This window comes from Anolis sagrei, chromosome 5, assembly GCF_037176765.1.
Source record: "Anolis sagrei isolate rAnoSag1 chromosome 5, rAnoSag1.mat, whole genome shotgun sequence".
NCBI classification, from domain to species: domain Eukaryota; kingdom Metazoa; phylum Chordata; class Lepidosauria; order Squamata; family Dactyloidae; genus Anolis; species Anolis sagrei.
The window spans coordinates 117849202-117863890 of NC_090025.1; the positions used below are offsets into that span (position 1 = coordinate 117849202).

Genomic DNA, 14689 nt, shown 5'->3' on the forward strand with positions numbered 1-14689 from the left:
TCAGGAGATTGGGGCCTGAATTCAGATGCAAGGCTTATGGATATGATGTCTGACTTTAAAATGTCCTTTAATTTTTCCCCAGCTTCAGGGCTACAAGTGCTGTTGGGTTGCAATGCCCAACATCCCTAGTCTGCATGGCAGGCAATCAAAAGCGATGGAATTTGCCATTCTGTAACATCTGGGGACAAACACTGGGTAAAAACTAAAGACCAAAAACGATTATGTAAAAAAAAATGTAGTATTCATGGATTCTCTGTCCATAAATTCAATGACAACCATAAGGTTGATGTGGCCCTTGATAAAAATGAGTTTGACACCCTTTCTCTATTGGGTTGCACACATGAAGCCTACAGACTTTAACTGAATTTGTTCATTGACCTTTGTTCTTGAAATACAAACATCACAGCACCATTACGCCATTCTGCATGGTCCAATCTTTCTTAAAGCCGAGTGCTGGAGAGCTTTAGACATGCCCCCACCTGCCCTTACTCCTCAACTTATTTTAAAACTATAATGCAGTTGCTTGTTGTACTCTTGTTTTAAAATGCTTTCCCCCATTCCCCCTTACCCACACCTCTCCACTACTGCTTTTTACCTTGTCTAGAATCAGCATTATAATTTGTTCATAAGTTAGAGCCTTATTGATGGTGCCATATACAAGGAGTATGGAATAAACCAATATATTTTTGCTGTCTAGATTACTTAAACAAGGCTATTCAAACTCAACAAAATAAGTGAGGCTCTTCTAAAAAGTGTTGGCAATACATTCAAGTATGCTTGAATTAAATGCTACACTGGAGTACATTGTTGTGCAAATGAGAAGAAATTCTTTTTTAAACCATCACTTTTTACTCATCCCAGTACCATAAATCAGGTTATTTTCTAACTTCATTAAAAGCAGACAGAACAAAAAACAATGTCAACTGCCAAGCAACACTATTTAAAGCAGAAAATGTTTTTAAGTATAATTGCTAATGATTTAAAAGGGCTAAGTATAGGTATTCATACCTTCATATCCTTGTAAAGTAGAAGATTTCTTTCCCGGAGAACAAAATAACGGTCTTGAAACTTATTTCCAGACAGTAATTTGGATGGCTCTTCTTTAAATTTCAGATAACTGGCTTTTACTGTGCCCTTTGCATTTTTCTCTGTCAAAATGGAAAAAAAAATGTACTTGGTTCACAATATTGTTTTTAAAGGCAATGCAGAATACTGTACCTATACATTTTAAACATTTATTAGAACAAGAGAAAACAAGTGAGCAATAATCATTTGATGGTCCCATTTTTTGGTAATGTTGTGGTCATCTGTAGACATAATGCTGCTCAAGGGTTTGTTTTTTAACCATGGTTAATCACTTTATTGAATAAATTATAAGTTAAAGCCTGGTCCACTAAAAGGGATTTAAAATCATTTTCATTAAGCAAGATAATTTACCTCATTTAGCCAACCAAACATAATTAAACATTATGTGCATGATCGTTACATTCAAGCACTCTCTCTTCTCTGAAATAATTGTGAGGTCAGTAATATCAGTATCTGTTTTCAGTTTACCACAGTTTGTCACTGTGATCAAGACCCTATATAATCCCAGTGGAGTGGAAACTACCACTAATTTAGTCACATCCCCACCACCCATCATATAGTTTCCAACACCAGCTTCCAAGGGATCAGTGGATCCAACACACTAAGGCAAATACATTATGGAAAAATTCTTGCCATTTCCAAGCCATGTTTTCTACATTGCTTTGGTTCCAAGGATCCCTCAGACTAGCGGTTCTCAACCTGTAGGTTCCCAGGCATTTTGGCCAACAACTCCCAGAAATCCCAGCCAGTTTACAAGCTGTTAGGATTTTTGGGAGTTGACGGCCAAAACATCTGGGAACCCACAGGTTGGGTACCACTACCTTAGACCCTGGAATTGAGGGAATAGTTAAGAGGATGCATACCAAATGGTTGTCTCCTTCTCTGGCAGGAGTACTGACATACACAAATATTGGTTGCCTAGAGTTCCCATGACTATTATTATTGTTGAAGTTATCCACCAACATTCATTGTTATTACTACTACTATTCCACTTCAGAAAGAAGTTTTTGATCTTTGCCTGAAACTTCAAACAGTTAAACAGCTCATACTCTAGTCCACTGCATTAGTGACTCAATGGTATCCTGGCCTACATCCAAAATCAGACAAACATTATTTAACTTTAACTATGGTTTATTGAATTTTCTTGGCTAGTTATCTTCACTTGTTTCTTGTTTTCCATAAATGAACTGAAGTATCAATAAACATGTAGTTGCACCACTGCTATTTTATCTACCTGCATCCAACTACACCCACAAATAGAACACCCTTGCTTTCAGTAGTCAATCACAACTAAAAGCTTAAGAAATGATACCAGTTCTCTCTATAACAAACTGACAGTGAAATTACGTATGGTTTACTTTCATTATCTTGAGTCCTCTTCTTGATCCCACTTTTAAGGTGCATCACTAATAGATGAAACAATGCTAGGATCAGAGTCCAGTGTAACTTATTTTGAAAGTATTTGCTCAGATAGAGGCAATGGAGTATCATAACCTGAAAGCTGTTCGCAAGGTATATTTATAAGATTGTCAGTGTTACAACACAGCGAGGGAAAGGAGAATATTCAGGTCTCACAAAGGAGGCACTTTGCAAGCCAGGCAAACCTAAGTAAAAGTTGACAATTTTAATTGTAATGAAAGTTAATCACTTATCTTATTTTTCTCTGTTCTTTTTTATTCCTTGTTTTGAAGCTGAGCGATGTTGAAATAATCATCACAGGTTTGAAGTGGTCTTAACATTTGATTGTGTCCATATGTTAGATTAATACACATGTAAGTCCACTGTAATTTAAGTCAGGCCTCCCTATCCCCAGTTTCTGCATCCATGTATTCAAACATCTATAGCAGTGGTTCTCAACCTTGTGGGTCTCCAAATGTTTTGGCCTTCAACTCCCAGAAACCCTAACAGCTGGTAAACTGGCTGGGGTTTCTGGGAGTTGTAGGCCAAAACACTTGGGGACCCACAAGTTGAGAACTACTGATCTATAGCTTAAAAATATTAATCATCATCATATTCCAAAAAGCAAACCTTGATTTTGGCATTTTATGAAAGGAACATCATTTTACTACATTGCGATATATAATGGGATGAGCATCCACAGATACTGATATCCACAGGGGTTTCTGAACCACAAAGACAACAAATACCAATAGGTCAATGTAGCTTTCTTGAGCAACAACAGCCTTTGATGTGTAGCCTCAAACAGCTACATTAAAGATTGGATACCCAATCTCTGGATGTCTGGCAATGGATTACGTCATCAATAGGATTTGCAAAAAATAATAACTACTCTCACATGTTAATGGTAAATATGCCTGGCAAAAATTGGCCTGTGATTTTTTAAAGTACAGAATGAAGAAAATAACGGCTCTCCAAGCAAATGAGGGGCACTTTTACATTACACTGTTTCAACACAATGATTCCACCTAATCTGTCATTGCTACATCCTGATGAATCCTGGATTTGTAGTTTGGTGAGAAATTTAAGTAGTCCTAGCTGAGAATTCTTAATATTCCTCTCTACATAAAAATAAAAATAAAATCCTTGGACTATATTGGATGTTTTCCATGGCATTTAAAGTGGAATCAAAGAACTATAACTGGGCAATGTGAAAGAGCCCCACTTCATCATCTGACCCAGCACTATGACATTTTCTGTTTCTTCATGGAATCAAGATATGAATCAATATTATAATTGTGGTGAAGGATCATTTCCATAATTCATATAGTACTTGGTTCTTTTCAAGATTCAAACACATCCCTTGCTGTACTTATTTGATTTGCATTAAGATAAAGGGTCATTCAGGACATTAAATAAATTTCTTTCTCTATTTTATCTGCCCTAGGATAACATAAGGTGCAATCACAACTTCATTGCATTGATCCTACACATCTTTCATGCCACTGGAGTCACTCTGAAAATGAAACTTCAAAAAGCATTAATAAATAAAAAGAGGTGAGGTGGTAATGAATTGGAGCACTGAATTATGTAAAAATAAAAAAATCAATTCCATTACATACCATTGCATTGTTTCATTGTGTCGGCTGTCAGAAATTTCTTTACAATAAGATATGCACTGCTGGGATTAGTCAAAGAGCTCCAATGTAGAATTTGTTCTAGAACATTCTCAGTATAATGTAATGGGCGTTCTGAAAGGAAAACCCAGGGGAAAAGTAGTATTTATGAACAAGTTAAGACATTTTTATTTTTGAGAAGTCACATTTTTCCCTGTGGCTCTTGCTTTCTTACAGAAGTCAAATTTCATTTTCTGATCAAATGTAGCCATCTAAATAACAGCTAACACAAATGTAGAGTAGTAAAATTCAAAATTAGCTGTTCCTTCTTGTTGATGAGTCTTTCTCAAGCAATACAGTGATTCCATAGCTGCAGGTACTTCCCTGTTAACAATGGAACATGGTAACACCCTTCATATGACAATAGTCTCATGAGAAGGATAATCACTAGGCCTGGGTAACAACGCAAAAATTTGTTTCTAAAATCGATTTGTATTTGGGGTTTTTTTTTGTTTCGATATTTAAAATAATTATAAAATTTTCCTTTTAAAAAGTTCGATATTTACGAAATTTCGTAAATGGTAAAAAATTAACGAATCGATCTCTGAAACAATAACAAATTGATTCGTTAATGGCGGACGCAACCGCGAAATACGCTAAAAAACCTCCAAAAACTTCTGAAGCTTCCCTCTCCCTCTGTTCTTGACTGTTGGTGTGATATTATAATTTTTTTTCACTAATTAAACCATAAAACTGGCCCAGACATGCGGAAATAATAACGAAACGACCTCAGAACAATAACGAAACGAATACAATAACGAAATACGAAGCATTTACAAAATGTGTTTAAAAATTCGTTTTTTTAAATGATTGCTCCAGAATGGTTCGTTATCGTTTTGTAATTGGAAAAATTAACGAATTATTAACGAATTACGAATTAACGAAACGAAACCGCCCAGGCCTAATAATCACTATTCATGTTCACTGACAAATGTATCAACCTTTACTTATTCAGTCAAGAACAACAAAAATTGAATGTATCCTTCATTTTTAATATTTATTTGCAAAAATTATGCAGTGTTGTTTTTTTAAAAAAAAACACAAGATGAATTACAGTCTGAGGAAAAAAAATGGTTCACCTAGGGTACAATTTTATATGGCATATCTTTCTGTGTTCTTGAGAATAAGACATTTAGTTCCATACTTACTCACTGGGCCCATCGTCTCCAACATTTCTATGACAAGGTTTAGTTTAGGGCCTCAATAACAACAATTACGACTACTACTACTATTCCTACTATTTTATTCTTATATCCCACCACCATCTCCCTGAAGAGACTCGAGCCAGCTTACAGATGGCACAAAGTGCCTAAAAACAAACATAAAAGTGAACACAATACAAAATACAATAAAATAAAACACATGCACATATAAAAACATCAGTTCAGATTCAATCATGCTGTGATCTTCTAACTATAGTGGTAAATTACCATAACCATGGCTGGGAGTGTAAACATTAGGAATAAAATAAGTGCGAGCTGCAGTAATGGAGAGAGGCCATGGGATAAAGTGCGACTACTATGCAGGTAGAGAGGAAAACCTGCTAAGGAAGGCCTGCTGCATAAATGTAGGTTCCCTACATGATTTACAACTTTGGTCATGCAGTGTTTTAAAACTCATTGTGACCCTTTGAAAACTAGAAGGACCTGGTCCAAAGTGAGCAGCACAATTTCTTCAGGATTAACATAATGCTCTGATTAGGCTATATGAAACAGGATTATACCCCAAGCACAATTTATGCAGGAATATGATTACTTTTGTGCATGGATATGATATAATATGGTTATTTTCCTACAAGAATATGCTTTAAAAAGTGGCAGGGTTGGAGCAGGTCACTACCACAACTGCCCACCACCAAAGGCACATTACCTAAAGATGAGATTTTAACACAAAATGCTGGATTACAGCTGCTATTCCCAGACAGAATATCTGGGGATGATGAGAATTTGAATCCATTGCATACAAAAGACACTGGTTGGTTAAAGTTAGCTTTGGAGAATGGGATAGTTTTTTTTCCCATCTAAGTATGCATCAGTGTGTAAATAATAAAATTCCTTGTCAATAAATAAAGACCCCCAAGATGATTGCATTGGACCCTTGAATTAGCTATCCTCCAAAGGCTATGTGTTAAGTTTAATGAATGCTATATCTTACAGAAATGTAATGGCCTGGCTTGAATTCCACCTTAAAGTAGACATTTCAGGAGAAAAGACAGAAAAACATCCACATCTTGCAATAATGTGTCTGCTCCCAGAGCAAACACCTATTGCTTTATTTATAGTCACATTGAAGACCATCTGTCATAATGGATTATATGGTGCATAAATCATCCCGTTGAAATGCATTAGTTATTTTACTGGCAACACACCTCATTTGCAAACTATCTATCATATAGAAATTACAACAAAAAATTATATACTACAGATCCTATTTTATGGCAAGCCCGCTGTATAAGGCCAGATAATTTTACCAATTATTTCTGCTGCTCCATATGTAAATAATTTACTTGATCTTTAATATTTCAGTTCCAATATTTCAGACATCTAGCTGTCAAACTTACATATCCCATTATTCTGCTCCCAAGGTCATTATGTGTTGCCAGCAAACAGTGAGAGAGCTATTTGTTCCAATCCAGCAATAAATATAAGAAGAAAATTACATTTTTGAAAAAGTAAGATTTTAATATACTTGTCTTCTCAGAATTTGATTTCGGCCAGTTAAACAAATTATATTTAACCAGTCTGAAATAAGATTTTTGTTTGGCTGTTTAAAAGTGAATATATTATATACAGGGAGTCCCAAGTTACAAACATCTAACTTGAGTTAAGAATGGGGGTGAGACAACAGGAAGTGAGAGAAAACTACTCCTTGGAAGGGAAATTCGCTCCTGAAAGAGTTATTATAGAAAAAAATGTGTCCAACTGAAGCTTTATCACCAATCCTTGTTTCCACAACAAGTCAAATTTTAAAAAATCCAATTATCACAGGGACAGAAAGTGAAGTGAAATCTTCTGAACAGGGGCACAAACAGCAAAACAAACACCATGGGCATGCTAACCCATTTCTGTGTGATCCAAAGATAGAGACAGACAGACAGATAGATAAGGAGAGAGGTGGATTTTCATATAAAAAGGTACCTCTCCTGACTTACATACAAATTCACCTTAAGAATAGACCTACAGAACTTGATCTTGATTGTAACTTGGGGGCTTCTTGTGATCCCTGAAAAGTAAACGATGAACTCAATTTCTGCTAGAAGGTCATCTTCCTAAAACTGTGTTGATGTAGAATTAAATTAGGGTTGAAAGGATTAAAAGTAGTTTCATGTGTACATGTACCTGTGGTTGCACATTTACCACCACAAAGGGAAGTGACTTGTAAGAGCTAAGTGTTCTACCACAACCTTCCTCATGATGTGCTAGTGATGATGATATAGGGATTGCTTTGAGAAAAAAAGCAGTCTAGTAATTCCACTAGAAATATGGCGTAGTTCAGGAAAATACTCAACTGTCATTTATGAACATCAGTGTATCTTGTGTGCTGAAAATTCTGTCCATCACCTGTCTCTTAAAATTTAGGGATGCAATTATCCATTCATATTTATTTTTCTTGAAGGAAATAATGAGGAGTTTTAGTTGTTTCCTTCTGGCTGTGGGAAGGAACTAAAACTGCAAGTTTTTGAAGACTAATTACAGTTATTTTGTGAAATAAATAGAGCTGCTTGTTTTTGTACAAAAAACAACTTTTTCTGGGAGGGACACATTATTTTTGAACATAAAAGCTGTTTTTCTGTGCAAAGCAACCATGTACGAATTTTGCACAGTGTACGTTTCTGCACAGAAAATAACATTTCTCAACAGAAACATTATTTTCTGCACCAAAAAAATACATTTTCTGCACAAAAGAGTCACATGCAAATTGTCAATAGACTCCCAAACTGAAGAGTTTATAGTCAGTCCAGAATTCTTCCCAACCTGTTTGTTGAAAATCTTGTGATTTTTCCCAATTCTTGCCCAAGATGATCTATTAATGAATGCTCTGTCTTTCTATCAAAGCTTTCTCTTCCTTTTATCAATTTGCTTTCTTCCTATTCCTTCTCTTTCAGTTATCCACCTTTCTTTTCTTACATATGTCCTCTGGAATATATACACATAGAACTTAAATGATGTTTTTCCTTGTGAATATAAAGAGAACAAACACACCAGCTTGGTCTCTTGAAAATATCAACATGTGCTGAGGACAAAAGTGTTTGACCACACAACCAACAAGTTTCTACGTGAGAGCAAATGAGAAACAGCTATTATATTAGAACTGTACTGGAGAAGACACAATTCGCATTATTAGTGATGCCATAGCATGTCCCAAGTTTAGGTCAGCATTGTTGGCATAAGGATAGGGAAATTTTCATCTGTTATCAGGCTCAATCCCGCTGGCTGGGGGTTATACAAATGTGCATCAATAGGAACTTGGTGGGGGAAGGGGGTAAAGAATTAAAGAAGCATTTATTAGGATCCATATCTGAACTGGGAATTCTATGCTAACCATAAATTTTGTATTGAAGCAATTCTTGCAGTTCCTGGCATTTTGTTTAGTTTGGTTTTAGAATAGCAAATAAAGGCCATTGACATGAAATAAATGATATCACTTTTAGCTCCTTCCTTACAAAAAGAATTGAAGAGTCCATCTTGAGAGGGGGGGAACCCTCCCAAACCTGTGCTACTGAGGGGATGAAAAAATCTGGTCCCAAATGATATATACTCATTGCAGTCAAGTGTGGTTCAGAATGTTCTCTCTGTGGCAAATGCAGACCTTGATAGTCCAATTAGATTCACTTTTAATTTTAATTGAGTACATGTACTGTCTTTTCAAAAGCTGATTTAATCTTCTAAATAAATCAGACTGGGGTGACAGTATGATTTTTTTTTTACTAGATAGGGCTGACAGTAAGTGTAGGAAAAATCTTCTATAGAGAAAGTTTGCCATCTCTAGCACAGATGAACAGGATGGTACAAAGATAGAAAGACTTCCCTCTCCCAGCCCACATAGAAAATTCACTCACCTAGCTCTCCATTTTCAATCACTTCAAACGTAGCCCACATATCATCCTTGTGGGGTGCAATATTTTTTATTCCCAGTATGTCATTAGTCAATTCTTCTGCCTCCATCATTGGCGATACCTGTTTTGATGATCACAAAGAGTACAAAAATCATTCAAAAAGGCAGTGGGATTCTAATTTGTGCTGGAGTTTTATGCTCTCAATCACAGGAAGAAAAACTGTCTAACTTTTTTTGTAAGAGCAATTGCAAAAATGCCAGCTCTGGGAATCCATTCGTTATTTTATCACATTCATTGCCATGGCACCATTAACTGTGCAAGAGGAGATTGGAAAATGCTCTTATGCCTTTAGAAAAGCGGAGAGGGGTGTTACTGAAAGTAGTTTGCCCCATGTTTTCTCTTCCAAAAGGTTTGATATTTCTAAAGTCAGAAGGAACAACAATGTCACAGAAAGAAACAGACTTGCTCTTTTATGCAGGTCTTACTGGCAGATTACATGCTATCTAAAATTATAATGAAACTGATCACTTCCAGACTTAGTAGGAGCCTCCGGTGGCACAATGGGTTAAACCCTTGTGCCAGCAGAACTGAAGACCAACAGGTCAAAGGTTCGAATCTGGGAAGAGCGCGGAGCAGCTCCAGTTCCCCATGTGGGGACATGAGAGAAGCCTCACATAAGGATGGTAAAACATCAAAATACCCAGGCGTACTCTGGGAAACGTCCTTGCACATGGCCAATTCTCTCATACCAGAAGCAACTTGCAGTTTCTCAAGTCACTCCTGATACACACAAAAAAAACTTCCAGACTTAAGGAAGGTGCTTAAATTCCCCTTTTTACCAACACCATTACCATCTTTTGCATATGAAAAGTTAAATAATTCTGCAGAGCTTTCCAAACTCTGGAAATTTCAATCATCTGGAATAATCAATTTGGGCTTTTTTACAAGAGCAAAGTTTTGTTGGTTCTAAATACAAATGACAAGATAAACAATATTTAAGGGACCTTGTACCATTAGGTAAATACAGCAATCACTTGGTCATTGTTAATTTCTGTGCTTTGCAAGAGTAAAGCAATTACGCTTCCAAAATTGATATTGTCCCCAAACTATCATTATCCACAGCTTTTGATTAAAGTCATATGAAAAAGTTGTAAACTACCCCAATGTGGTTTATACCCTATGGTTTACCACATCAAGAAAACATTTCTAATAGATAAAACTTCCATAATAGCAGTATCTCATTGGAGTTCAATCTGTGCAGGCACCTCACTAAGAGGCATATTATGGGTATTTTTAGCCGCAAAATGTGACTGTTGGATAGCAGAACAAAATGAATGAATGAATGAAACTCAGTTTTGTAGCAATAGCTCTCACCACTGGCTTAGAGAAGGGAAGGGGAAAAGATACTGTATTCACTCATATGCTTCCTTCTTTTCTTAACTATTGCAAACAATTGATGTTATCACCAATAATGCTGCTCAGCTTGAAAATGCACCTCCAAGAATTAGATTAGCAATTAGACATATGTGATAGTAAGCATGGTGGAATGGTTTAAGAATCCCAGTAAGACACCAATAGGTTCAAGTTCCTACTCAGCCAAGAGAACACTTGACCGTGCCACAATCTCTCATAGGAAGTCAGCTGTAATCTCCTCTGAACATATCTTGCTAGGAAAACCCTATACTAGGGTTGCCATAAGTCAAAGTCAACACAGCATAACAACAGAGACACCCACATTTATACATCCATATGGCTGAATAAGGGCCATGGTCTATTAATTTTAATAATTACTCAAATAAATTGTATGAAGATAATTTAAAATTTAAAAACACACAAAAAACCTAGAACTCACATTCATAAATGAGTACTGAAAACTCAATAAATTATGCCTTGCGACAGACTGAGCTGCTTTTTGGATTTCTGTTTGCCTCATTTAAGCTCTTAATAATATAATAAATGAGTATTGGATAAATGTTGATAGCAGCATGGAAATAAATGAATGTCAGCCTTGACCAGAGGAGCCAGGCTAAGTATAAATAAGGATAAGACGGAAGTTGGAGGGGACTTGAAGGCACAGAATAACAACAAAATAACTGATTTGCTATAACAACAAGCCTGACATTGTAAAGTCACTGACTTAATACACATTTCCTCAAGTGTACATAAGAGAAGATAACCATGACTAGACTGACCTGCCTCAGAGGTTCATTGGCTAATGCCAGTAGGATGGTGACAATTCCTACTGAACTCCAGATGGAGTTAGTGTTAGCTAATTGGTAAAACAAAGGCTGAGGGCGTGGATCAGAAGCCTTTTGAGGAGCCAAAAACCAGATGTGGTTCTTGGCAAATTGGTTTACCTCAACTGCTACTGCTGCTAGGCAACTACTGGTAACTTATATTTGGTAAGGCATTCCTTCCAAGCTCAATTTCCCAATTTAATGCTGGTGCATATATAAGGTTAAGCAGACACATTAGGAGAATGGGCATAACACACACTATGTAATTCTAATGGAGGTGTTAGGTTGTTATAAAAATGTACCTAGACTGATCAAGGTCTATGTAAGTTGTGTCACTGAAGACAGCATATTTATCTGTGCTACTTTTGCTACTAGAATACATCTTAATATAAAATTGCAGATCCTTCGCCTGTTATTGTTTTGATAGGGCAAAGGTGAAAAATACTCAAGATGTTGATCTGACTACTGAATAGGACTGGGGTTTGCAATCTTCGCAGAATAGGAAACCAATATGGCAACATCTAGAAAATTCAAGTAGATTATGAGTGATAGACAAAGAAACTTCAATCTTCTGTAACACATAGGGGTGGAGGAACCATGACCATGCCAGCCTAATTTTCACAAACAACTCTAAAGCCAATAACTAGTTCCAACTAGAATCATCCTGTTTAAGCAATACGATTTAACTAAGTGCTGGCTAATCCTATAGTAGTTGATTCAATGGCTCTCAGTGCGAGCTTGTACTAGCAAATGGATTTTGGCCACACACACGTTTAAAAAACACATACACCACACAAATGAAGTGTGCAGGGGGAAAATCAATTTTGAAAAATTACATCCAGACCCTTATTATAACGCTGCTGTCTGGCTCCTTTCTTTCCACGTAAACTTCAATTAGCAAGTCTCCAGCCTGGGAAACCTAGAGGAAAATATAAATGACAAAAAAAATCAAACATGGAAGAGACCCATTTGCCTGCCCCTTCTATTTGTCCTGATTTTCATACGTATGATCTTTGTGCAATCAAATTTTACCCCCTCCCCTATTACACATGAGGAACATGGTTTGCCACACACAAGAAACTGACTGCAATTTTTTGCTATCAAAAATAAATCAATTTTACCAATATTTGGGCTATGGTAATAGCCACACTGTTTTGTTAATTTGTATATTTTTTGTTTTGTCTTTCCCAGTTTCAAACTATTGGGATTTCCAGATCAATTCTGATTGATACAGTAAATTTTAAAAGTCTTAGGCTGAATTCAGGTTGGGCTGGAGTAGAGACTGCTTTCTTTTATTCATACTGAAATGCATGGCTGACATCAATAATACACCAGATTCTCTAATTCAGTTAGGATGAAAACAACAATCAGTGGCTGCATTTGGACATCATGATAAACCATGATTCTGTGATGCAATGAGCCAATTTGGCACAACAGCATGAAGGAATTCATAACCTTTGATCTCATTATTAACTGGAACTTTGGTTTTTCCTGAATTTAATTAACTGTCATTAATCTAAATTTTTTCACTATTTTGTCCCCTACAAAAAGCACAGACAAGGTCAAGTAAGACCAATTTTCTTTTATCTCAAAATACACTTTGGGGTTGTTATCATGTTTTTAATGTTTCAAGAAGTCACCTCTCAAACACACTATGACAACTTCTAGTTAAGAGATACTGATTTACATTTCAGAAACTGCCATATTTAAAATTGGGAAAGACCCTAGAAACTATAAAGATACTTACACTGTTTATATTTTACATTGTAAGAGAATGTCTAAGGTACAGAAGGAGTAGAAATAAGCCACTGGAGAGAAAAAAATAGCTTGGAGTCCACAAGGGATACATTTCCCAGGGTCACCATTGGTAAGTGTGGTGGAGGCTCTTTCTTTGGAAGCTTTTAAGCAGAGGCTGGATGGCCATTTATCAGGGGTGATTTGAATGCAATATTCCTGCTTCTTGGCAGGGGGTTGGACTGGATGGCCCATGAGGTCTCTTCCAACTCTTTGATTCTATGATTCTGTGATTCTATAAGTGAAATTGTGGCTAACAGTGAATGTTATTGTTTTAAATGGGACAAATAGTAGTAGGTGAAGGGTCGGGGTAGCTTGCAGAGAAGGTCCTAAAATTGAAAAGACATTAAGAATTTAAGTAAAAGAAAATGCAAAAACATTTAAAGCGTTCTCATGCATGCATTCAGGAGATGTTAGGGATGCAGGGTCTCCATTAAAGTCAGAGAAAAATGAATTTGGTAGGTATCAAGGACAAGACTCTCAGGAAGGTTCATCAGAATTGAGAAGTGAGTAGCTGGAAGGTTTTCTGAAAGGGGAAGAGTGAATGCATGACAGCCTGGCGTCTACACATCAATCTGAAGACTTTGGGAAAGAAGCACAAAGAATTGCCACTGCCATCTCCCTCTGAAGCCTGAGTGTGCTATGTGGACAGCCTCAGGCTTTGGGGAGTGGAAAGGAGAAAAAAATCAGTACTAATGCCAGTGCAATCCCAAAGTCATACACAACGGCCTCAGGTTTTGGGAAGATGTTAGTGGTGGAGGTGGCGATTAGGGTTGTGCATGGATTTAGTTTCCTCTGTTTCTTTTGGTACCTTCGATATTTCAGGAGCCCATAATGGTAAGGGCCCTCCCGGTACAACAACCTGATCGACACAACAGCAATTATGTATGCAGAACAAAAGATTGTTCTGCAATTATGCATGCAGCAGTCCTGGGATTCATGAGAAGACTGGTGACAATGATTATAATTCTTTGTTCTTCTCCACCTGTTCCCTGAATCCTGATACTATTGTATAAATACACATCCAGCAGCTCCAGGCTTTGGAAGGAGTTTTGTGGCAATGGCACCAAGATACCAGGTATTAACTTCTGACACAGAAATAGGGAATATAGAAAGACCCGATGTTTGAGGGGCCTTAACTCAGTTTATACTATACTATATTGTAAAGTAAGTCCTGCATAAATAATCGTAAATTTAATTATGATATTTTTTCTGGACCATTTTTTACAGCGGATAAAGGAAACCATGGATATGGGATCTGTGGGTATAGTGATCTTACTGTATACAATAAACATTCATATGTCCATCTGGGAGTGTAATTCCCATACGTAATGATAAATGCATGCACAGGAATAGATTAATATTATCAACTGAAGTTGAAGCAGAAAGAAATAGGAAGCATATTTCCAAAAACAGCCATGATCATTTATTTCAGCATAAAA

General features: G+C 36.6%; 1 protein-coding gene across 2 annotated transcripts in view; it reads right to left on the bottom strand.

Moving 5' to 3' along the window:
- ARAP2 (ArfGAP with RhoGAP domain, ankyrin repeat and PH domain 2) overlaps positions 1-14689 on the bottom strand; it is a 155803-nt gene that overhangs the window by 18558 nt on the left and 122556 nt on the right. For both annotated transcript variants that reach the window (XM_067469010.1, XM_067469009.1), the window contains exons 25-28: positions 12298-12372; positions 9220-9337; positions 4107-4235; positions 1009-1148 (exon numbers count right to left, since the gene is read on the bottom strand). In XM_067469010.1, the coding sequence (XP_067325111.1) occupies positions 1009-1148; positions 4107-4235; positions 9220-9337; positions 12298-12372 (462 nt within the window). The remainder of the gene's footprint in view (positions 1-1008; positions 1149-4106; positions 4236-9219; positions 9338-12297; positions 12373-14689) is intronic.